This window comes from Morus notabilis, unplaced genomic scaffold (assembly GCF_000414095.1).
Source record: "Morus notabilis unplaced genomic scaffold, ASM41409v2 Scaffold2108, whole genome shotgun sequence".
Taxonomy (NCBI): Eukaryota; Viridiplantae; Streptophyta; class Magnoliopsida; order Rosales; family Moraceae; genus Morus; species Morus notabilis.
The window spans coordinates 21,714-47,868 of record NW_010361488.1 but is presented as its reverse complement, the minus strand read 5'-3'; the positions used below and the strand labels follow the sequence as shown (position 1 = coordinate 47,868).

Sequence of the window (26,155 nt, the reverse complement as noted above, 5' to 3'; positions counted from 1 at the left end):
CAGTGTGGTCGAGACAAGTTTAATGTACAAGAAACCCGTTATAGATTTGTGGAAGTTCTTCTACCCTTTGCATCCCTCCTGAGCTTCTTCAGACTGAGTTTTTACTCCATGAAACGTTAGGTTAATTAGCAGCCTGCTCTGTCACTTGTTTTGTAATAGTACGAGGCATATTTTATGTTTCAGTATGCATGTACAAGCGGTTTGGTTTTATATTGTTCTTTTATTCTATGTTTCTTTTATATTTGATATATATACGTGTATATATATACATATATATATTAACGTAACGCGCTTCAGGGAGTAATACTTAATTTCAACTGAGTATTGCTGTTTGATACGCTGTTACAGATTTCTGAAATAATCATCTGTTTGTTTATCTTTGCCTTGTAAGAACGTTATGAAACTAACTGTTGCCTGTGAGGAATGAAAAGGTGTAAAAGTCGTACACTATATGTGTGTAATATGCCCCTTTCTACACTTTCGTCCTTATGAATAAGGAAAGGAGATATATTCTCTTTTTCCTTGAGTTACCATGCAAGTACTTCCATAATGTCACGGCGTTAATTTGTTGACACAACTACGGATAACCAAGCAAAAAGTAGGTAAAATGTGCAGATAAATTTTTCTTAAACACCATTAACACAAACTGAGCTCATAAATCGGTTACTTGAAAACGAAGGGATTTAATTTTGGATATGTATACACTTAAGGGAATCACAAATGTCATTTCATCCCCCTCAAAAAAAAATAAAAATAAAAATAAAACAGAGAGAGAATCACAAATGTCATTCTGTTGAAAGACTTGCAGCTGATTGATCAGTGTTTTCCATAACTATCTTGGGAACCTTCCCTTAGTGAACTTAACCCTCATGTAAAAAACCGAAGAAAAAACACCTCGAAAAGCTAACTTTGCTTACATCAATCAAGAAGTGAGGGGAATAAGGCAGAACATGAAAGTAGGAGACCCATCATACCGTTGTTGAAAGCAATGCTCTAAAAGTTGAGAGTTCGCCCAAGTCATCAATTCTTAAAAATCTTCTATTTACTATAATGGTAATTAATCTGCCTAAAAGCTCGTTAAAAGTACAAACTATAAACCATGCCCTATAAACTCACCCATTTTACATTTCAATAATATATACAACACAAGAATAATTACACATTCAATAATACATCAAAAGCTATATCCCAGCTCATCTTGCAAAAAAGAGCAAAACACTCATCCTGCGTAGGTTAAAAAAAAATGAATATAACATCTTCTCCATTTTCTTATCAGTTTCTTGCAACATGTTAGGCCGCAAGAACCAGCACTTTAATTGTTCCCTGACTGTTGGCGGTGAGCATGGTGGGGCTATCACTCTTCCAACACACTGCACTAATGAAGTAAGATGCCGCTTCATCTTCCACATCATCCAAATCGGGCGAGCCAAATCTGTGCCACGTCACAGGCTTTGAGATTTCCTGTAAAAGTATATCCACAGAGCTTCGCTCAGTTTCCAGGTAATAAGTATGGAGGGCTGTTGTTTGAAGCGATGCTTACCTTATGGTAGACGTAAACTTCATTCGTTTCGCTACCACATGCAATGTACTCGCTATTTACTGTAAGACCGACGAAGTTCTTCTCATTTGAATGACCTCTAAAGGTTCGAACCTGTAAACAGTTTAATAGATTATGAGTTTCAACCACTTCGATCTAATTTTCATGTTCTGTAACCAATAACAATGAATGAAAAGAAAGAAAACAAAACAAAATCGTGTAGACGCCACCCAATGAACCGAAAAAATTACAAATGAAAAACTCCCTGGACAGAAAAGAAAGACATGGTCTTGTAGCCTCTCTAGCTTAAAACTCCAATCCTCCTAGGTTCATGGGCATAAAGAAGAATCTTATTACCATTCATGCTGTTATGTCCACTTTCCATCAACATCTTCAGATTAAAACAATTATTTATTTATTTTCTCTGAACTCATGTTACTGGATAAAGGTTACACGCTTAAACAGTTCTGCAATGCTCGGAATTTTCAACAGAAGTAGAAGAATTTCAAAATGAACAATCCTAGACAATTTCCAAAACATAATTGTCAAAATTGTCATCATATCGCCCTTTTTTCTTAATAAAGCAAGGCATCACTTAGCTCTTGATTCTTAAAGCATAAAAATTTACTTTTTCTTCATAAGAAAATGAATTACCAGCGTATTTTCCTTCACATCCCATAACCGTAATGTACTGTCTGTTGATGCAGAGGCAAGCTCATTGTTAGACAAGAATTTCACATATGACACTGTTTTCTTATGCCCGCTGAACACGTGCAGCGGTTGGCTAGCATTCCTTAAATCGTAATAGTGGATGTGATGATTTGCTGAACCAACCTGAAAATGGCAGCAGTTACTCACACGTCTTTATTGTTTGAAGACGACATATATAAGGAAATGAATGGTGATACTGGATAAGGAAAAGCACTATGACACTTGTTTTTAAGGTCCATTATACTAGGGGCAGGTTTACGTAAAACAGGGCTGATATGCCATGCCTGATTCAAATAGCATCATAAAAAAGGTTGGGAAAGAGAAACCTAAATCTTGAGTTATGGATGAATTCAAAAGGTGAAAATTTATAAAGACCGATACATATTCCTCTACTCAGTCAGGACATTAAGAGGAGCTCAAAGATGATAAATCATGAAGTCATATAAGTCCAATGTATTTCAACACTTAAATCAGGAGAATAAAATCTAAGGGCTCTAGATAAATTAAATGTAGATTTTCAACAATGACGAGAAAATTACCAGCTCAGCTCCTCAAAATACATTGTAGTAAGACGTGGATCAATCATGATGAGAATGGAAAGATTAAATTAAACAGATGCATAAGGCTTTTCTTTAAACTTTGTTTCCAGTAAGAGCATACCGCAATGTAATTGCTAGATCCAGGATTGTACTTGACACAACATATGTTTGCTTTCATGTCAATGTTAAGAACACTAGCTTCCTGATTTGTGCACCAAACCTTGACCTGTTTATCATATCCAGATAGTCAATATGGCCACTCAATCATGAATTACCCATTAATAAAAAATAAAAAATAAAAAGAGGATATATATGGACAAAAAATAATTCAGAAATTTATAATTCTTCAATAACAAAGTGAATGCGAATGAATCAGCTTGATGGTGGCAGTAAATTAGATAGGAACCAACGCAGCATTGCTATATTTGTTTTCTACTCCTGGCTTTAGTGTCTCTCTCTTTCTGGTTAGCACTTCGATTGATGTTTTACTCATCAAGAAAGAGAAATTACTCTTTCCACTTGTCCTTACGTGAGCTACATAAATCATGATACTAAAGTTCATAATCGCAAGTTTACCCATACAGGTGAAAGTGGGTGGAGTCATCTATCAGAGACGCAGAAAATGCATGTATTACACTACAGATAACAGAAACAGATGAGCACATATTAGTACCTTACAATCATCACTACCAGATACAAGCATTGAAGGCTCTGTACGTGAAAAATCGACACTCCATGCACGTTTTTCATGCTCTTCATATTCCATCACACTCTGCAGGAAAAAATTAAAAAAAAAATTAAAAAGCAAAGAAAAAAGTATAAAGCATAAATATGAAAAGAACTTGTGCAATAATTTAAATAATAAAAGCCAAGTTGAATGTTATATAATAATTACCTGCCGAGTGTTCACGTCCCAAACAGTTACAATCCCCTCATAATCACTACTAGCTATATGGTTCTTAACAAATTTGTTCCAACTCAAGCAACTAAGCTTTGACCGTGTAGACATCTCAACAACTGGGCAGTGCAGATCAGCAGGTTCATTTACAACCTGGAAATGGAAGCATATGCAATCATGAGCAAAATGACCAGTAACTTCCTTATAGTCAACAAGAGGATACAAAGCACCTATAATTTGAGATCATACCGAGGAGAAATCAAAAACTTTTATGCGCCGGGACACACCAGCAGTAGCAAATAACTCATCATCACAATCAAATTCTATGCTGCAATGAAAGTTAAAACAGTACGTGTAGATAATTGGCTCATAAAATTAAAAGGGGGAAAATCAACAAGAAATTCTTGGATTTTAGTCTCCAGTCAAAATAAAAGCCTTACTGGCAAGTCAAACACAGCCTAACCTAAAAAACTGCATGGATGGGATTAGTAATCAAAATAGAGGGGGAAAAAGTGAAGAAAACGTAAAAGAGCTAAAGGAACTAACACACTCACAACTTCATAAACACAAAGGTTCTATTGGATGTATGCAATATTAGTTTGACAGAGAGACAATGATATGCAAAAGAATAATTCACCTTGACACTATATTGGCTGAGTGAAACAGGTCCCCATGCCTAAGTTCAGCAATGACCCTCAAACGGCTGTTTCAAATAACCAACAAATACTGGATCAACAAATGAAAATAAAAAGAACAAACGAACAAAAGAAAAGACCATGGTATTGCTCATTCAGAAACTTTTTTTGAAAGGAAACCAATTTCTGTGTCCGTACCTATACCGCGTGAATGTACTCAACACTGACTGAAAACTTGCAAGACCTGCATTGTAACCCTCTCTATGTATGACATTTTTATCCCTCTCTTGTGGATTATATTGTTGGTTTGCCAATTGACGTCGCTTTTGCAGATAACACTCTTGAAGGTCATTAAACTGCATCCAGGGATGAAAATGAGAAAGAATCAAGGTCAGAATTTTTTTTAAAAAAAATAACGAATCAATAAATAAATAACAGTCGAGTTTTCTCAAAGTAACTTGGTTAAAAAAAATAACGAATCAATAAATAAATAACAGTCGAGTTTTCTCAAAGTAACTTGGTTCACTCAGATAACGAATCAATAAATAAATAACAGTCGAGTTTTCTCAAAGTAACTTGGTTCACTCAGATAATGAAACACTCATTAATATGCATACCAAGCATGTAAATGTAACCAAACTCAATCAGCTTGCATAAGCAATTTTGCAACAAAGTAAAAGAAAAAAATTCAACAGGAGATTGAATGCACTTATGGAGAGTTGGGGAAGTTCTTGACAGTTTATCCTTTCCTATTGTCCTCCCTTAACCAGAAAACCACCAGCTTATATTGAGATTATAGGAATATTAAAATGACTATCAGGCACAAATATAAGGAAAAGGCAAACATGGAAGCCAAAAACAGAGTCCTGTAAAAACAGACTCACCTGTGCATGGACTCGTTTTTTTCTCACAACAGCTAGACCCGATTGGTTAATATACTGTGAATCTGATCCACTCATAGAATCCTTTCTCTGGAGTCCCGAAGAATTTACTTGACCCCTTCCATCCAATTTCTTAATTTGAAGATTCCCAGAGGACATTCCTCCACGAAGATTAAGAGGACTGGAGATAGGACCGCTACTATTCTTGTCGATCAATGAATGCCACGGTTTTCTGGCACTGGAATCCTCTCCAACTGTCCGGAGCTTCAAAGAGTACCTTTCCTTTGCACGATACAAGTCCATCCTATGTCTCTCCACAGAATTTATGTCCTCTTTAACAAACTGGAGATCAGTTTGCACCTAAAACAAGAAACTGAATTCCATTAACTTGTCTATCATTTACTCTAAGTTATTCTGCAAAGATTAAATGCCAAGGCCACAAGTAGATGGGTTTAAATTTTTCCAATAAAACAGCAAACCTCGTTGAGCTCTTCGACTTTTTGCTTCCTCAAGCAATGCAAGAAGTCTAGCAGTATTTGCATGTTTCTCTCAGCTTCTTCTTGTTCCATTTTCCTCTTTTTGTCCGCGAGGAGGGCCAAGAGCGTATCTACCTCCTTAATTGAAACTTCGCAGCCCTGTCTAAGCATCAAAACAAAGTGTCACACGGGAATTCGAAAATCAACATATCCGGCAAAAATCACAAACCGTCAAAGAAATCGAGCACCTGCTGCAGCGCCTGGCGAAAGTGCTCCACTGGAGATGCCGTCTTCGATATTTGACGAGCACAAGTTTTCTTCAGTAACTACAAATATAGCACAGAGAAACCGTGTATAACAATTAACAATAAGCCACATTGCATTTCCAAGCATTCCATTTTTTCCGATTTCACAAATAGAACTTCTCTTAACCACATTCAAACACTAATCATAAATTTCGTCTCTAAACAGAATACTATAACACAAATAGTAATTGGCTCTAAACTTATTTATCTAGTTAATATATCGGCAAGCTAATATATAATGGCCTAAAAACAACTGAAATTCGTAAAGCTAAAAGACGAACAAGTTCCCCTGATCTCTGAGACTAGAAACTGATCGTAATCATATAAAACCTGAGGGTGTAAAAACGTAATCTTAGTTGTCATTTGTTTCCGGTTAATTCTCAATAATTTCTCGTTCGATCTTGATTAGATTCAGAGGATTATTCAATCTCTGCTACAACAACACTCCGATGAACGCATTTGACAGAAAAAGTGAAAAGAGAAGCGGTGAACAGAAGAAAAGGAAATCGAGAAGAAGGAGGCGAACCTTGTCGAGCAAGAAATTGGGGAAGAGCTGCTTGGTGGTGAGGAAATGGGAGCAGCAAGGGCAATCGCTCTTGTTGCGGAGGTGAGTGATGATGCACATGTAGCAGAAGCTGTGCCCGCACGCCGTCAGGAATGCGTCCTTTATCGTCTGCATGCAAATCGGGCAGAGGAAATCCTTGTCCACCTCCGTCGCTCCGGCAGCCACCGCCGCCGCCGCCGCGGCGTCCCCGGCAAGCGGATCCTGCGACGACGACGCGGCGCCGGCGACGGACGCCGATGTCCTCGATTCCGGCTTCACCGCCGGGACCAGAGCCCCGCTCGAAACCTCGTCCATCGGAATTCAAGCTTGATTCTCTCTCTCTCTGTGATATTGTGGTGTGAGTTCGTTTGGGAGAGGAGAGAGTGTTCAGAGAGAGAGAGGGAGGGAGGTGAAAGAAAGGAAAGAGTTTGAGAGTGGGACCCAGGGAGGGTGTTATGAGGATTGAGGATGAGAATAGTCCACGTGATGTTGTTGGCTTTTGCTTGCTGAGGCGGCTGGGTCCGATCGTTTTTCCTATGGCTGAAAGATGTGTTCTGATTCTCTGAAACTCTCTCTGCAAAAAGTAATTAGGATTTATGTGGCAGGCTTTTTTTTCATACTATATAATAAAAATCACGTTAAATTAAAAATATATATAAAATAAATAATTTGTGATATACATTTAATGATTGAATATAGAGAATTATAGAAATTTAGCCTCATTCATTTCATTGATTTGAGTTTTTAATTTTAAATTTTTACAGTGAAAAATTTTTAAAAAATGTCTTATCTAACTTTTTCTGCTACAGTGAACAACTCTTAGAAAATGTCACATCTCTAACTCGAATTGAAAACTCGAATCCGTGAAATGAACAAAGCCATATTTTTCTGATTCTATTACATAAATTCCAATATTTCAGTTAAAGTTTGTTAAATAAAAAATAAACAATTGAAAAAAAAAATAAGAGTGGTGACTACAATACAAAATCTTTGGGGCCCTAGTTGAGGTTTTTCTGTTAGAAAATGGGACAAACAACAATAACTATCCTCTTAATACATGATTATTAGTCGTGTACTGTACATTCATAATAAATTATAGGTACGTCGAGAGACTAAAACTGAATCTGTCATGTCGAGAGACGTGTTATTTTTTAACTCCATCAAAAGCTAAGCATATTGAGTTGTTGAGTTGTCACCTAATAAATAGTTTCAAAGTGCTTGTTATAAAACTCAAACTTAGGAATTCCCATTTACCCTAACTAATTTTCTTTCCATGCCTTCTGTTAATACTCTTCTTTTTTTTTTTTCCTTTTTTTTCTTTTTCATTTATGCAAGCATTGCCTTCTGTTAGTTGTTAAATTTGACAGCTAAATGGACAAGGCTGAACGGGCAAACTCTATTAAAATTGTATTGGCCTTAAAACGGCTTAGGACTTGGGCTTTCGATTCAAGGCTCAAGTAGGCCGAACCGGCCCACGTTCCAACCAGGGGCCCATTTAATTAGTCTATAGTAAAACCCTTTTTTAAGAGTTGAAATAAAATGTGGCTTCCTTTTCAAATATCACATATATCGCCTTTTTTAAAAATTGTATTTTTTTACACCCAAAATTGCCCTTCTATTTATTTTACTGGGCATTTTTTGTTTATAACTAACTGCCATAGTTTGTCTCTTCCAGCAAAGAAAAAAAAAAAAACAATTCATTTAAATCTGAAAATTTAAATTATTACCGCCCATTTCATCTAGCTTTTAACGTTTTTTAATTACTTTGGCTCCCTGCAATAGTTTTTGAGAGGTTATTGAGTTTTGAGAGCCGTGTAAGATTTTTTTTCTTTTCCCCTTTAATTTGCGTTTACATATATTACTACTCTTGTTATTGTTTCGTAGTTATATTGTCGTATCTTTTTTATTGTTTTGTATATATAATGATATGTGATTTCACCGGTATTGTTTTTTTTTTTTTTTTTAAGGCTTTTGACGTTTGAACTGATGGGATCGGCAACCAATAGTATTGAAGTTGGCAATGTATTTACGGAATTTTTGGATAATGTTTGATGATATGAATGATCGTGAGATGCACATAACCGACGATGATTTTGTTATTGACCATGTCGATGTAACAAGCATGCCAGATACTTACGATATAGACGATAATGCAGCTTTCAAATCCAAGTTTGAATTGCAAAAGGCATTGCATATGATCGCGTTGAAGAACAATTTCAAATTCAAAACAAAGAAATCAAATGGCACAGTATTAGTCGTTCATTGTAAGGAAGACAAGTGTGATTGATACTTTAGGGCTTCCAGGTTGAGAGGAGGGCACTTGTGGAAAGTTCGTAAATATGTCCGCGAGCATTCTTGTAAATTAGAGATTGTTCAATCAGATCATCGTCAAGCGAGTAATATGGCCTCGTTCATTTCGTGGATTCGAGTTTTTAATTCGAACTGAGATGTAATATTTTTTGAAAGCTTTTCACTGTAGTAGAAAAAATTAGATGTGACATTTTCTGAGAGTTTTTTACTGTAGAAACCTAAAACTGAAAACTCGAATCGGTGAAATAAACGAGACCTTAATAATTAATAGCCGCATGAAGGATAGATTTTCTGAAAAAAAAAAAAATGGAGATAGGACTACCCCTGGAGACATTATTGACCACGTGCGTCAGAAGCATAAGGCAAATATTAGTTATAACAAGGCATGGAGGGCACAAGGATTGGCATTAGATGCTATATATTAGGGGATTGTCTGATGAATCGTACTCAGAACTGCCATCTTATTGCTTTGTTTTGGAGTCCACTAATCCTGGTATAAACTTTATTCTTTATTTTTTATTTTTTATTAGACAATTAATATGTTTCCAGCTATTGTTATCTACATTATTTTAATGACACTATCATTATTTTGATGGACTTTGTTTTTTTTTTTTTTTTTTTTAACAAATGCAGGAACAATCACTGGATTAATGACCAATGATAAGGGTCGTTTCTTATACTTATTGGATTGCGCCATTGTCGCCCAGTCATTTCTATTGATGAAACGCATTCGAAGAACAAGTATGCCAGTGTGATGTTGATTGCTAGTACTCTTGATGGTAATAACCAGATATTCCTACTAGCATTTGTATTCGTGGACTCTTGAAAATAATAAATCATGGGAGTGGTTTTTAGTTAAATTAAAGGGAGTTAAAATATAAAAATTATTGTTGGTTCACCTCTTAATAGTTTAAGCTTTTGAGATTAATTGGTAAACTAACATGGTATCAGAGCGGAAGGTCTTGAGTTTTAATTTTTGTAATTGTATTTTTTATTCCCATTTAAATTATCATCATGTGTTGCGTTTTTAATATATCTCAGGCTTAAATATTTACGTGTTGAGCTTTCTAATTAATCTACCCACACAATTGCTCATTGTCCAACCCACACGTGAGGGAGAGTGTTAAAATATAAAAATTATTATTGACTTACATCCTAACAGCTTAAGCTTTTGGGATTAATTGATAAACTAACAAAGGAAGTAATCGGACAACGTGAAGATTTGGTTTTCGTTTCAGACAGGCATGATAGTATAGCTTATGCTGTTGCGAAAGTTTTTCCCATGCCCAACATGGTTTATGTATCTACCACTTGCATGGTAATCTGAAAACAAATTTTAAAGTTGCTGTTAAAGTATAAAATTATTGTTGGTTCGCCTCTTAATAGCTTAAATTTTTGGGATGGATTGGTAAACTAACATGGTATCAGAGCGGGAGGTCCTGTGTTCAAACTCCTGTAATTGTACTCTTTATTCTCATTTAAATTGTCATCATGTGTTGGGTCTTTAATATATCTCAGGCTTAAATATTTCACGTGTTGGGCTTTCTAATTAATTTACCTATATGATTGCTCATTGTTCAGCCCACACATGAGGGAGAGTGTTAAAGTATAAAATTATTATTGATCCGCCTCTTAATAGTTTAAGTTTTTGAGATAAATTGATAAACTAACATTGTTAGTGCTTTTGAAGCTAGCGCTAGGGCTTATACAATTTCTGATTGCGAGAGGTACATGCGTCAGTTGAACGACATTAATTCATAAATACGTCAATATTTAAAAGAAGTCGTCGGGTATAATAGAGAATTTTCAGTATCAAGGGTCGTTGATTGTTGGATCCAGTTATTATTGAAGTGGTTTAATGAACGAAGGAATGGTACCGCAAACATTTTTACTCCAATTACGATTTGGTATGATACAACACTTTATAATTATATACAGAAATCACGGTCTATGAAGGAACATTTCGTAAAAAAAAAACAAAAAACAAAAAACGCAAACATTAAAATACAAATAAATAAATACAAAAAAAAAAAACAACAAATGGTTCAAAAATACTAACATATCATCAAAATAGAACATCATTAATATAATGTAATATTAATTATAATATAATGCGTCTCGTACAACATGTTCAAATGAAAGAACAAAATCAAAAGTAATTTTTACAACAAATTTATTTTTTAAAAGAAAATTAAATAACGTCATACGATGAAATACTTACAACATATGTTGTTACTACATCAATTCCAATAGGTGGCGGCAAGTTAACGCCCGCTGATTGTGAATTATCTACGGGGGTTTGAACACTCACAACCCCATCAAAAGTATCCCTAACAATAGGGCCAACCATGGGACTGATTGGGCGAGGGGAATTGGCGATGTTTTTTCGTTTTCTTTTCTGGCAGTCGTGTTCGAGCCATTACTCTAGTGAGGGTTTGTTATTGGTGTTGTCTTCGTCGAATGAAGCAAAGGTGAATTATAAATTTAAACCGCACTCTTATATCCCCTTTTAAATGTAAAATAATGATAACTAATTGTCAACTTTTTTATGATTAGATATCCCACAAATCATGAGAAAAAGTAGAACAAATTATGTAAAAAAAAAAAAGTAACATATCATTATAAAGTTAATAATGTAATGTTACGTACCAACTCAAAATAACAATTTAACAGCTAACTTAACAGCTAACGCAGAGAAAATTACTTGAAAATGGGTCAAGTTCTTTTTATTCATCTCACATACATCTCTCATAGGAGAGGAATTCCATACACAAACAAGTAAGAAAATGTAAGAAAAGAAACAATGGAGAATTCGAGTTGTAAGCGATATTTCAATTAGGACATGTATGAAATATTCTCAAACCTAAGCCATATTTCAATAGAGTTGTAATACGGCCATATGTCTAAATCTCCCTAGTCTATACGAAGTACAAAGGGAATGAGAATGGGTTTTAAGGCTTCGCTTAGTTGGAGGGATTGAGAATAAGAAGGATAGACAGAGTCGGATGGATGGGGATAGGAGAGATGGAGAGGGTTGTAGCAATCATTCATATTGTTTGGTAGGATGGAGAGGGAGTTGAAAGGATAGATGGCAATTCTTTGTTAAATTACTATATTATCCATTTAAACTTTTTGTTAATAATTTAATCAAAAGATAAAATAGTCTTTTAAAGTAATAGGTAAATTGATTGCTTCAATCTTTCCATTAATGGAAGGATCCAATTTGGTGGGCCATGAGGGAGAGCACACCCCTCCACACCTCCTCTCCTTCCAACCAAACAAGAAATTGATGCTCTCCCTCCATCCCTCTCCCTCCCTTCATCTCTCATTCCTACCAAATATACTCTAAAAGAAACTGCCACGAATTTTAGGCTTGTATTAATATATGCCAAGGGACATAAAATATTACAGAGAATATCACAGTCATGTCATCACACTATATTTGAAGAGATATTGCCTTCCTTGGTGCCAGTGTTGGGAAGCGTGAGGGAAATTACCAGATGTTTTGGCGTCTTTAATCATTTGAGCCAAAGGAGCTCTAGCTGATTCGAGATCTCATTGCTGAGGCATGGGAAGCAAAACTCAGATTCGCATATGAAATATCCGGTGCTCTTGTCGACGCAGATCAACGTGGACTTTGACGGAGAATCTCACCGGTGAGAAGGAAGATGACAGACAACAGTGAGAGGGAAAAGAGAAAAAGGAGAGCAGAACCCAATAGAAGTATGGTGTAGTTATAGGACCGACTAAATTACAATACGTAAACCCCACACGCCACAACTAGTAATCATTGTTGATTCTAGTGATTCTAGTGACATGGTTTGGTAGATTATTGGTGATAATCTAGGAGATCGCCTCAACGTCTAGCAAAGGCCGTAGACAAGCGATGATGAATTTTCAACGACGTATCTTGTTGATTTTTGGCCGGTATTTTATAGTGAGATAATCTTATCATGTCTCATTAAAGTGACATTCCTTCAGTTTCTATTATTTCGAACACAAGCATTTATGTCATTTAACTGTATTACAAGGATAAAAATTACGTGCTTTACATGCATGTTACATGGATTGAGAGAATGTTATATATATGGCATTTTAGTATGTATATTATCGAACTTTTTCTTCTGGGGGCACATTGAACATAATTTTACTACCACAAAAGCATTACAGGGAATTTTTATACTTATTTGAGATATAGCGTGAATGGTTTCAAAATTATTTGAAAGCTTATACTAAAAGCGTATTTCTATTTTTCCCCTATAAATTCCATGTTATATATATATATTATATATATTTTGGTTCTCGAAATATAACAAGACTACCTGTCTTTTTCCTAGGTTTTATTCTAAAAATTACAGAAAAATGTCAATTTCCAGAAAGCGGATTAAATTAAAACCTTAAAAAAAAAAATGTTCCGTTTATTTTACCAAATGTCAATTTCCAGAAAGCGGATTAAATTAAAACCTTAAAAAAAAAATTCCGTTTATTTTATCGATTCGAATTTAAAATTTGAGTTTTGTTATAGTAAAAAACTCTCAGAAACAGTCACATCTAACTTTTTTATTACAGTAAAAAATTCATACATAAAATTATATTTTAACTCATATTAAAAATTTAAATCAGCGAACTAAACGGACCTAAAAATCTATTACGCGTAGATATTTTTCTCCACGCCAAGTTCGCCTAGTCAAATACATCCAAATCATCAATGGGGGCCCACGCGATGAGCTGGACAACTGTTGCTTTTCAATTTGAAGTTTCCGTTATAAAACAAGGACAACTAGACTAGGCGCGTTTTGACCGTAACGTAGTCGGAGGTAGATCCACGCGTCTAACAGCGAGTGGTCATTTAAACACACTGGCGAAGAAATTATGGCACGCTGCGAGGTGGGGAAAATGGGGGTGCCTCAAAAGGTCGTTTCTCTATGCACTTTTTTAAAAAAACAACGACAACAAGTGAATCTTAAGCTGAAAGTAAGATTCAAGCATTTAAAAGGCTAGTGCATTACATTTGAATTTTTCATCTGTGTTTGCTTGATTGAGAAATACTAACATGAAAAATGTTAGCATTAATATTTCTGTTATTTTTTATATTTATTATTTGATACATAAGTTTTATTATATTATTTTCTGTTTAAATAATAATGTATCTGTTAATAAAGTGTATGTGTCAAATAATAAATGATAAGAGTGACAAAATGAGTAACGCTAACATATTCATCATCTTTTGACATATGGACTCTATTATCTTATTTTTTGTTAACAAAGCCTATATGTCAAATGATAAATATAAAGAATAACAAATAGAGTGATAGAAAGAATGATATTAGCATTGCTCCTACTTAATTATGGGTTCATGCCGCATTGTAAGGAAAGTCATTGTATCATGCTTTAAATTTATGCAAAGCACTCTTTTCTAAGCTAAGTTAATGGTGCAATTAAAGTTATTGATAAGATTTCTATTTTCTAGCTTTATTTTATGAAGATTTGAAACAAGAGAAAGAAATAGAAACAGACTTAAAAGAATATGAGGGAAAGGAAAAACAGGGGTCCATTGTTGAGTTATGTGTTTTGCTTTTATTTTTTGAGATTTTTTATGATGTTTTTTTTTTTAAATACCGGTATTTCTTATTTATCAACCGTCGGATCTGTATTAAATATGGTCAAAAATCAAATCAGATTGAAAAAATAATATAAATCCAACGGTTGTTAAGTAAGGAACACCAAACAAATTCCCTTATTTTCTCATGCTAATAAACTTTCGATTTAAGAAAAAGGTGATTCGAGAATTAGGAGCTAAAAAAAATAAAATTAACCATGTCAATTATCAACCTCTAAGCTATAGAAATTAAATATTAAATAATAAGAAAATAAACGGGAGAAAAGAAGACAATGATTTAAGAGAGATAATTTACTAGTAAGAAGCATTAACCTACTAATAAGCTGCATATAATTACAAGTTATAATCATATAATTGGATAAATTACATAAACTATTCAATGTGATCTAGAGATTTTTAGTATAAAAATGAGCACAGATGAAGTCAAAGTACTAGTAAAGTAAAGGCAACAATATGTAAAACATTGAACTTCCCTCATTACAAGCATGCCCTAATTCCTTTGAAAGATTCAAGTTTAAACATATAAATCATTTGCTCGTATGGTTAATATTTTTAATTACCAACCCTTTGGTTATACGAAGACAAAATAAAAATAATATAATAATAATAAAAATAATTAAATAAATAAAGATCTCCAATTTAATTCACCTTAAGAAAGCTTGAGAACCGAAACTTCAAACGTACTGCTTATATTTCTTAATAAGGTGGAGAAGTGTTTGTGACCCCTCGAGAAAATCAAGCTCGTTGCGACTTTCTTCTTTCTTATTAAGAAAACAATATTCAAGGCTTTATGTTGACGTGATGAAAAAAATGTCCAGTGTTTATATTGACGTTGCGACATTTTATTTGTACACGCAGGTATTTTTGTCTTAGTCGATGGGATCAACATTTCGTGCAGTCTCTTCTTAAATTTGTAGCTTCTGAGTGTTGTATCTAGATGATTTTAAGCCAGTTAAAAATCAACAAATTCGTTATCATATCAGTCACGAAAAATTAGTGGATATTTTAATGCAAAGATAAGACATTTAAAGCCCGTTTGGTTTGAGGATTCGTTCTCTGATTCGAATTATAATTTGCTACAGTATTTTCTCTCACAAAAAATATACATAAATCAGAAATGATTCTAATATCATGGTTCTAATCCATAAACCAAACGGGTTCCTAAATACGATTTGGAACGAAATAAGACGTTTGCAAGAGTCAAAGATTTATTTCTGATATATATCGAATTTATCTCCCTTACGGAGTTTAATACACACCAATAAAAAAAAATGAATATTGAAAAGTTCTTTCTATTTTTATAGTCAAATCAATAATCTAAATGATTTATTTATTATAATGAATTATTCATTACATCAATCTTCTTATTGTTAAAATTGCAATTGTAATATTTTATTTCGGCTGACTAAAATACCATCTTTATTAAAAAAAATTCAAGTCAATTTCTTTTAGGAAAAACAAAAGATAGTTTTATGAGTAATCACTTTTTAAAGTAAAAAAACATTGGATTTCTATGATAATTTAGGTTAGTAACCATATAGTATACTAAATGGTAAATTTACTTATCTTAAGTTGTTAGTTTATCAATCCATCCTAAAAACTTAAACTATTAAAAAATAGACCAACAATAATTTAATACTTTAATAATCTTAAGTTATAGTTGTTATGCACTAAAGGGATGACGGAGCTAAAAAACGAGAGAGGGATGGCCAAAGCGCCGGTGTCACCTTTGGGTAAATTGCCGAGTGCCCAACTTTAAAAGCTTGACCCATACGTATTCACGGAGGTGGTGGTGGCGGTATGCGCATAGGGCAACAAGTAAGGCATATCTCAACATCAGGTTGGAGATGGGAAGCTAAAGGATTAAGTTGCCATTGTTGGTATGTCTATTGATTGTAATAAATATGTTAAAAGAATACTCAATCTTCAATTTACCTATTTTAGTATCTTTTATTTAAAACATGTTATCTGTCAGTGTCTTGTTTTTAGCCTTCCATTCGAGTTTATAAGTATCATCTATGAATGTCATGTTTTTAGCAATAAGAAGGTGTACAAGTGTAGATTGGTGTTTGTATTGCCTTGTTAGGCATCAAAAATATATTTTTCCTTTTTTTTTTTTAATTTAGAATTGAAGTCACTATATATAATTTAATAGATAAAACCGAATCCAGAATCCTTTACTTTTGACATATGTGCACATGAACAAAAGAAGGGCTAGTCCCATTGATAACATCACTCGAATAATAACAGCTAAAAGTGCTTAGATCGTGAAATATGATTCTACCATGTGCTTTATCCGTTGATGATTAAAATTTAAACTAGTGACACAACAATGTATCAAGATGTTCCACTTCAACAAGAGACATCCAAAATTAACTTTTGGATAAAATAAGGAGACAAGGCTTTTAAAAAGGAACAGTAATGATGTCAATTACCGTTAAACAACCCCTTTTCTTTTCATTTTTTTTTTTATTATTTTGCATTGCCCTGATTACTACTAAAGATCTATTGCCATGTAATAATGTAACGCTGCTTAGAATGTAAAGGAAACTAATGCGATAGTCGTCCAAAAAAAGGAATAAAATGAAAAAGAGGGAAATTTCCCATTCAAAAAACAATGAAAATCAAATACACTAAGCAAAACAAAAAGAAATAAGAAATAAGAAATAAGAGAAAGAGCAAAAACACCGCAACGCGCTTTCTATGAAACGCGCCTCCTTTGTTTCCTTCTTCTCCCATTTGCATCTTCCGAAGCATCTCTCTCCTCTCTCTCTCTCAATCTCTCTCTCTCTCTCTCTCTCTCTCTCTCTCTCTCTAAACCAATTCTCTCTGTCTTTCAGATAGGGAAGATAAAGCTATACACGAATATTCGGAGCTTCCGTGCCACCATTTCTTCCGATTCAACCCTCTCATGAGCCTCCGCCAGCGACCGCCCCCACCTTCGCGTCCGGGCCCGGCGGCGGCGGCGGGAGATCCGGAGTCGGAGCCGTACAACATAATCCCGGTGCACAACCTGCTCGCGGACCACCCGTCGCTGCGGTACCCGGAGGTTCGAGCCGCGGCGGCGGCGCTGCGAGCCGTCGGGAACCTCCGTCGGCCGCCGTTCGCGCAATGGCTCCCTCACATGGACCTCCTCGATTGGCTCGCACTATTCTTCGGCTTCCAAAACGATAACGTTCGGAACCAGAGGGAGCACCTCGTCCTCCACCTCGCCAACGCCCAGATGCGCCTCACGCCGCCGCCGGACAACATCGACACACTCGACGTCAGCGTCCTCCGCCGCTTCCGCAAGAAGCTGTTGAAGAACTACACCGATTGGTGCTACTATTTGGGGAAGAAGTCCAACATTTGGATCTCCGACCGCCGCGAGGCGTCGTCGGACCAGCGCCGCGAGCTCCTCTACGTCTCGCTTTATCTCCTGATTTGGGGTGAGTCTGCTAATCTCCGATTTGTTCCAGAGTGTATTTGCTATATATTTCATAATATGGCCATGGAATTGAACAAGATTTTGGAGGATTACATTGATGAGAACACGGGGCAGCCGGTTATGCCCTCGGTCTCCGGCGAGAACGCGTTCTTGAACTGCGTTGTAAAGCCGATTTACGAGACGATTAGGGCCGAGGTTGAGAGTAGTAGGAACGGGACAGCCCCGCACAGTGTGTGGAGGAATTATGACGATATAAACGAGTATTTTTGGAGTAAAAGGTGTTTCGATAAGTTGAAATGGCCTGTTGATGTTGGGAGCAATTTCTTTGTGACTTCTAGTAGGAGTAGGCATGTGGGTAAGACCGGGTTTGTGGAGCAGAGGTCGTTTTGGAACTTGTTTAGAAGCTTTGATAGGCTTTGGATCATGCTCATTTTGTTCCTTCAGGCGGCCATTATTGTTGCCTGGGAACAGGACGAGTATCCTTGGCATTCGCTGCGGGATCGGGGCGTTCAGGTCCGGGTTCTCACCGTATTCTTCACATGGAGTGCGTTGAGGTTCTTGCAGTCGTTGCTCGACGCGGGGATGCAGTACAGTTTGGTTTCGAGGGAGACTTTAAGGCTCGGGGTGAGGATGGTGCTGAAGAGTGCTGTTGCTGCAGGGTGGATTGTGGTTTTTGGGGTGTTCTATGCGAGGATTTGGACACAGAGGAATAATGATAGGAGGTGGTCGGCCGAGGCGAATCGGAGGGTGGTGACTTTTCTTCAGGTGGCATTGGTTTTTGTTCTCCCGGAGATTCTAGCACTGGCTCTTTTTATTCTCCCCTGGATTCGAAATTTTATTGAGGGTACAAATTGGAGGATCTTTCGCATGATGTCGTGGTGGTTTCAGGGCAGAATCTTTGTTGGTCGCGGGTTGAGGGAAGGTCTTGTGGACAATATAAAGTACACTTTGTTTTGGATTGTGGTGCTGGCTACAAAGTTTTGCTTCAGTTACTTCATGCAGATCAAACCCATGATTGCCCCATCAAAAGCACTGTTGAGAATTAAGAACTTGGATTACGAGTGGCATGAGTTTTTTGAAAGCAGCAATAGATTTTCTGTTGGGTTACTATGGCTTCCGGTTGTTTTGATTTACCTCATGGATTTGCAGATTTGGTATTCTATCTATTCCTCTTTTGTGGGGGCAGCAGTAGGGTTGTTTTCACACTTGGGCGAGATCCGGAATCTGCAACAATTGAGATTAAGGTTCCAATTCTTTGCAAGTGCAATTCAGTTCAATCTCATGCCAGAGGAGCAGCTGTTGAATGCAAGGGGGACGCTAAGGAATAAGTTTAAAGATGCTATTCACCGGTTGAAGCTGAGATATGGGTTTGGTCAGCCATACAGGAAGCTCGAATCTAATCAGGTAGAGGCAAACAAGTTTGCTTTGATATGGAATGAGATAATAATGACTTTCAGGGAAGAAGATATTATCTCTGACCGAGAACTTGAGTTGTTGGAGCTGCCCCAGAACTCTTGGAATGTCAGGGTAATTCGCTGGCCTTGTTTCCTTCTCTGCAATGAGTTGCTGCTTGCGCTCAGCCAGGGCAAGGAGTTGGTGGATGCTTCTGATAAGTGGCTTTGGTATAAGATTTGCAAGAATGAATATAGGCGTTGTGCTGTGATAGAAGCTTATGATTGTACTAAGCACTTGATTCTTCAGATTATCAAACGTAACAGCGAAGAGCATTCCATTGTCACGGTTCTATTTCAAGAGATTGATCACTCTCTACAGATTGAGAGGTTCACGAAAACTTTTAAAACGACTGCACTTCCCACACTCCACTCGAAGTTGATCAAACTTGTTGAACTGTTGAACAAGCCTAACAAAGATGCTAGCCAGGTGGTAAATACTCTACAGGCCCTCTATGAGATTGTTATTCGAGATTTTTTCAGGGACAAGAGGAGCATTGAACAGTTAAAGGAGGAGGGTTTGGCTCCTCAAAATCTGGCTTCTACAGCAGGGCTTCTGTTTGAGAATTCTGTTCAGTTTCCGGATCCTGATGATGAAGCCTTCTATCGGCAGGTGCGGCGCCTGCACACCATACTCACTTCTCGGGATTCAATGCACAATATCCCGGTTAACCTTGAGGCAAGACGCAGAATTGCTTTCTTTAGTAACTCCCTCTTTATGAACATGCCCCATGCTCCCCAAGTTGAGAAAATGATGGCTTTCAGTGTTCTGACCCCTTACTACAGCGAAGAAGTTTTGTACAACAAAGAGCAACTCAGGACTGAGAATGAGGATGGGATTTCGACCCTGTATTATTTGCAGACAATTTATAATGATGAGTGGAAAAATTTTATGGAGAGGATGCGCCGAGAAGGAATAGTAGATGATAAGGAAATATGGACAACGAAGTTGAGAGATCTCAGGCTCTGGGCATCGTACAGAGGCCAAACACTTTCACGAACTGTGAGGGGAATGATGTATTACTATCGAGCTCTTAAGATGCTGGCATTTCTAGACTCTGCTTCAGAGATGGACATTCGTGAAGGATCACGGGAGCTTGGTTCAATGAGGCGAGACATCAGCCTGGACGGTTTCAACTCGGAGAGGTCTCCTTCATCTAAGAGTTTAAGTAGAACAAACAGTTCGGTGAGTTTGTTATTCAAAGGCCATGAGTATGGGACTGCTTTAATGAAGTTTACATATGTGGTAGCGTGCCAGATATATGGAACGCAGAAGGCAAAAAAAGACCCGCATGCTGAGGAAATTTTGTATCTAATGAAAACCAATGAGGCTCTTCGAGTTGCCTATGTTGATGAGGTGTCAACTGGCAGAGACGAGAAAGATTATTACTCTGTTCTGGTGAAGTATGATCAGAAGTTAGATAAGGAAGTGGAAATCTACCGTGTAAAGTTGCCTGGTCCGTTGAAGCTCGGAGAGGGAAAACCAGAGAATCAAAATCACGCCATTATCTTCACTCGTGGTGACGCAGTTCAGACAATTGATATGAACCAGGATAACTACTTCGAGGAGGCCCTGAAAATGAGGAATCTATTGGAAGAATACAGGCGCTACTATGGTGTCCGAAAACCTACAATCTTGGGAGTCAGAGAACATGTTTTTACTGGTTCTGTTTCATCACTTGCTTGGTTTATGTCGGCGCAAGAAACTAGCTTTGTCACCTTGGGTCAGCGTGTTTTGGCGAACCCTCTAAAAGTTCGAATGCATTATGGCCATCCTGATGTGTTTGACAGGTTTTGGTTCTTCACTCGAGGTGGATTTAGTAAAGCTTCCAGGGTGATTAACATTAGTGAAGACATTTTTGCTGGCTTTAACTGCACGCTGCGTGGAGGCAATGTTACTCACCATGAATATATTCAAGTTGGAAAGGGAAGAGATGTAGGGTTGAACCAAATTTCCATGTTTGAAGCCAAGGTTGCAAGTGGAAATGGGGAGCAAGTACTGAGCAGAGATGTCTACAGGCTGGGTCATAGGCTGGATTTCTTTAGAATGCTGTCATTCTTTTACACTACAGTGGGATTCTTTTTAAACACAATGATGGTTATTCTGACTGTATATGCATTCTTGTGGGGCCGTCTGTATCTGGCTCTTAGTGGTATCGAGGGTTCTGCTTTGTCGAACGATAGCAATAAAGCACTTAGCACAATCTTGAATCAGCAGTTCATCATCCAACTTGGTCTCTTCACTGCCCTTCCAATGATAGTGGAGAACTCTCTTGAGCATGGTTTCCTGCAGGCTGTTTGGGATTTCTTGACAATGCAGCTCCAGCTTTCTTCTGTTTTCTACACATTCTCGATGGGAACTCGTACCCACTTCTTTGGCCGAACTATTCTTCATGGTGGTGCAAAGTATCGTGCCACTGGACGTGGCTTTGTTGTTCAGCACAAGAGTTTTGCAGAAAATTATAGACTCTACGCTCGTAGTCATTTCATAAAAGCTATTGAACTTGGGCTGATACTTATAGTTTATGCATCGCATAGTGCTGTAGCCAAGGACACGTTTGTATACATAGCCTTGACCATCTCTAGTTGGTTTCTTGTTGCCTCATGGATCATGGCTCCCTTTGTCTTTAATCCTTCCGGTTTCGATTGGTTGAAGACTGTAGATGATTTTGATGACTTCATGAACTGGATTTGGTTTCGTGGTAGTGTGTTTGCGAAAGCTGAGCAGAGCTGGGAAAGATGGTGGTATGAGGAGCAGGATCATTTGAGAACCACTGGCTTATGGGGAAAGTTGCTGGAGGTAATTTTGGATCTCCGCTTTTTCTTTTTCCAATATGGTATTGTGTACCAGCTTGATATTGCATCTGGAAATAAAAGCATCATTGTATATTTGTTGTCTTGGATCTATGTCCTGGTGGCTTTTGGAATATATGTGGTGATAGCATATGCTCGGGACAGATATGCAGCAAAAGAGCACATATACTACCGTCTGGTCCAGTTTCTTGTCATTGTACTCGGGATACTTGTGATTATTGCATTGCTGAAGTTCACAAACTTCAATTTCATGGACATTTTCACTAGTCTATTGCCATTTATCCCCACTGGGTGGGGCATGATATTGATTTGCCAAGTACTTCGCCCGTTTCTGCAGTCTACGATACTTTGGGAATTGGTCGTCTCTGTGGCTCGATTGTACGATATAGTATTTGGTGTGATTATCTTGGTTCCTGTGGCTCTTCTATCATGGCTTCCTGGGTTTCAGTCTATGCAGACTAGGATCCTGTTCAATGAAGCATTCAGCAGGGGCCTCCGGATATTCCAGATTGTTACGGGCAAAAAATCTAAGGTTGACATGTAATGATTTGAGGTAATTCTTCATCCTTGTCTCTGGGAAAACTTCTGGGTGGTGCCATTATGCATCTTTAATTCTGTGCTTGAAATCGATTAAATTATGCCTGCTTTGGCATCCAATATCCATAATCATTTTTGTTTTTCTATGTTAAATATAAATAGCTCAAGTCGGTGAATTTGCATGGTTATTGCCTGGAATCATTCTTTTGATTTATTATAATTATAATTATATTATTATTGTTGTTATTATTATTATTATTACTATTAATCATGTCTTACCTGATATGCATCTCACTCGTACATGGTTATCACGAATTTGCAGTTAAATTTAGTTCTTTTAGCAAGTAAAATTTGCATTTTGAGGAAATCCATTTTAAATGGTCATGCGTTCAGCTTGTTTAGGTAGATAGATACCTTCACTTCCTGTATCGAATAAAATGCCCCTTTTTAGTAAAAGAAGTTGAAGTTACCCATGGGGTGTTGGTTGGAATGGTCAGGTTTTTAGTTTTCTCCCACAAGGTCTGGGGTCCGAACCACCTCATGGGCACCTACATGATCAAAGTCATAGTTTTCTGCTTTTCAAAGATGGTAGGGTTTGACGGAAGGCTCAAGTTTCAAGCTCGGGCTCATAAAGTGAGTCCGGGGGATTTTGGAATATCAAAAAATATAAAAGAAATTGAAGTTGTTAAAGCACATATTCAATGAATATGGGCAGGAGGAAATGAGTACACCTTAAAGTTTCAATATAAAGAGATTGTAAAGAAGGGACAACCAAGAACATACTTGTATTCTTTTCCCTCTTTAGTTTAGTTTGAGCAATTCTTTTCCCTCTTTATCATGCTGAACAAGATATTTTGTGATACTTGTCTTCTTTATTAGACTTGTTAGTTTGTAATATATACTTTCTGTAATTAAATTGTAAGACACACATGCCGTTGCATTAAATGATTCAAATTCAAGCAAATAGATTTCCAACTCTTGTGTACTCAGTATGGAAGAACATAAGAACTTCGGTTGACTACTCCTGTAAGTTTTAAAAGTTTTAAGGTTTTAAGTGCGAGGGAAATGGATAGGTAGCTTCTGCAACTAGTCAAGTCAAGCATTAACGCTGAAATTCTTTCCACTATAACACTCTTGTATAGTTCCCACACTAATTACTAATTACTAACATAGCTGGGTAACTTTGTACAGGTTTGATGTAATCGCGAGGCGCATGGAAACTCCAAAAGACGAAAAACAAGGCCGTTTCAATACGCCGGAGGTTCTTGTAGGCATGTCGGGTTTCTTCATTGCTACCCTTCTTTTTTTTTTTTTGTAATTTTTGGTCTCTCATTGATTGGGTAATTAGAAAAATTTTTAATACCTAGAACAAGCTCACTTTTAATCGGGAGGAGGAGCTCTTGATTGACCCTTCCATATCCTAAAAAGATACGTCTCCTTCGCGGTGTGTATAATGAGTATAGCCAGTGTTCTGCTAGTTTAATTCAGATTTTGTTACTCATTTTTTTATTCTTTTCTCAGGACTATAGCTGTTTGTCTACTTGTACGAATACGTTGCTAGCTTTCATCTTTATCCATGATGCTGCAAATTTTGCATTGCTTCTTCCGCTGCTCAAGTTTCTCTCTCTTTTTCTTTTTCCTTTCATTTTTTTTTTGTTCATTTTGTATTAATTTGAAAAAGGTCCCTGAAGTTCACAATCAATCTCACTTTGGTTCTTGACTTTTCAAAAGTTCACAAATGATTCTTGAGATTTTATTTTGTTTCAGTTTCAGTCTTAACATTAATTATGCGTTACAATTTGATGAAATTTATATAAATTAAGGATCAAAATTTAAAACAATTAATATTTTGGATCAAAAAACTAATAGAAAGACTAAAATTGAAACAATATGAAACTTTAAAGACTAACTGTAAAACATTTAAAAAGTTAAAAATTAAAATAGAATTGAGGATAAACTTCATGAATTATTTGTAAAATTAACTCTTTTATTTTTAAGCTCATGAGTTGTGAGTTTCCATTTGAATATGGAAAAGGACAATGATGGAGATTTTTTTTTTCTCTCTCTCTTTACTAAGTGATGTTTTTATTTATTTATTTTTTAAATTATCGTGGTCCTCGAGCTTTGTCTCAACTAATCTATTAGATTCATGCATTGCATTAATCTACAGGATCTATGTAAAGCGTCCATGTTACCCTTAACATGGATCAGATAAATTTCAGACCTCTGGAGGGAAGAATTAATAGTACTGAATGAAATCTAACTTTAGCAATTAGCACTAATGCTTATGTGCAACAGTCAACCTTTTGGGGTTTCTATTAAGTGATATAATTAGTGAATTATTATTATTTTAAATTTTTTTTAGTACGTTAATATATTGATATGTCAATTTTTTTATCTATAAGATTTATATAAAATCACATAAAAATAAAAAGATATACACATTTAACAGTTAAAAAAATTTAACTTACTAATATATTAGGCGTATAAGAGACAGTTGGTAAATCTATTTGTAAAAAATTGTACAGTCGGTAAATCTATTTGTAAAAAATTGTGCTTTATCAATTGGAAACTGATGATTCAATTTTGATGTTATTTGATATGAAAATAATAGAAAATATGCCAATTTGAAAAGTTTAAGGAAGTATATAGACCAACTTTTAGTTATAAAAATTAATAGGCCATAACTTGTCAAGTTATGGTTCATAACCAGATAAATTATAGACAAATTTGTTAAGTTATGGTTCATAACCAGACAAGTTATGGACAAAAACCGTAATTTATGGATAATAACTTGTTAAGTTATAGTTCATAACCAGATAAGTTATGGTTCATAACCAGATAAGTTATGAACGAAAATAGTAATTTAACCTATTTATTAACTTATGTAAATTACTGACCTATTAATTTTAATTCATTTTAATTATTGACATATTTCTCTCTTCCTCCCTATTTGATATTTAACACTATACATGATTTGAGATTTCTATAAATATCCTTACAAAATGGTAGTGTCTCGATTTTATGGTGTCACGCCACGTGATTGATGTGTGGGTCTCGTAGCGGGGTTAGACAGACAAAAAACTAGATGTGCATAGTGTGAAGTGTAGAATTGGATTTAGGGAATGGTATCAAAAGTCAACGGGATTGGAGCATAGATCAGACAAGGTGGTGATTGCATTAAGTTATCGTCTCGTTGCCTTCAACTTTCTATTTATGGTCTTTGGACGTGGTGGGCTTGAAGTTGTGGCCGAGTCCACGTGGCCCACGTTCACCTTCTTAGTCATGGCCCCACGGCGAGGTGGTGTTGCTGTAGTGGAGTGATCTAACAGTCTCTTTTACTTTGGTAGTTTTGTTTCTTTAAGGGAAACTCTCCCTGATTGCCACTCAGATGAGAATTTGTGTTAGTGAATTGTGTTGATGTTAATTTATTTATTAATTATATTAAAAAATATTAATTTAAATATGAT

General features: G+C 36.3%; 2 protein-coding genes and 1 non-coding gene across 3 annotated transcripts; 2 read left to right on the top strand and 1 right to left on the bottom strand.

The window, feature by feature from the left end:
- Nucleotides 1–900: 900 nt before the first annotated feature.
- On the bottom strand, nucleotides 901–7,093 carry LOC21385527 (E3 ubiquitin-protein ligase COP1). The gene is made up of 13 exons (XM_010099605.2): nucleotides 6,509–7,093; nucleotides 5,926–6,003; nucleotides 5,681–5,836; nucleotides 5,205–5,561; nucleotides 4,519–4,676; nucleotides 4,323–4,388; nucleotides 3,935–4,013; nucleotides 3,683–3,838; nucleotides 3,461–3,559; nucleotides 2,909–3,013; nucleotides 2,192–2,371; nucleotides 1,541–1,651; nucleotides 901–1,461 (listed from the first exon to the last, which is right to left on the bottom strand). The coding sequence occupies exons 1-13, from the start codon at nucleotides 6,839–6,841 to the stop codon at nucleotides 1,291–1,293; spliced, it is 2,049 nt and encodes a 682-aa protein (XP_010097907.1). The 5' UTR covers nucleotides 6,842–7,093; the 3' UTR covers nucleotides 901–1,290.
- A 10,063-nt stretch (nucleotides 7,094–17,156) lies between these two features.
- LOC21385526 (callose synthase 12) lies at nucleotides 17,157–24,291 on the top strand. Its single transcript, XM_010099604.2, has 2 exons — nucleotides 17,157–22,701; nucleotides 23,877–24,291. The coding sequence occupies exon 1, from the start codon at nucleotides 17,368–17,370 to the stop codon at nucleotides 22,690–22,692; it is 5,325 nt and encodes a 1,774-aa protein (XP_010097906.1). The 5' UTR covers nucleotides 17,157–17,367; the 3' UTR covers nucleotides 22,693–22,701; nucleotides 23,877–24,291.
- Nucleotides 20,336–20,416, top strand: LOC112091878. Its single transcript, XR_002902336.1, has one exon. It is a non-coding gene; the product is annotated as a small nucleolar RNA J33 (small nucleolar RNA).
- Nucleotides 24,292–26,155: the final 1,864 nt, after the last annotated feature.

What these genes read in the sequence shown, in the direction of transcription:
- LOC21385527 (XM_010099605.2), bottom strand. Translation starts at nt 6,841, where the DNA reads ATGGACGAGGTTTCGAGCGGGGCTCTGGTCCCGGCGGTGAAGCCGGAA. An exon ending in CCAATTTCTTGCTCGACAAG is followed by an intron (nt 6,004 to 6,508) that starts GTTCGCCTCCTT and finishes CTATATTTGTAG; the next exon opens with TTACTGAAGAAAACTTGTGC. An exon ending in GATCTAGCAATTACATTGCG is followed by an intron (nt 2,372 to 2,908) that starts GTATGCTCTTAC and finishes TGCCATTTTCAG; the next exon opens with GTTGGTTCAGCAAATCATCA.
- LOC21385526 (XM_010099604.2), top strand. Translation starts at nt 17,368, where the DNA reads ATGAGCCTCCGCCAGCGACCGCCCCCACCTTCGCGTCCGGGCCCGGCG.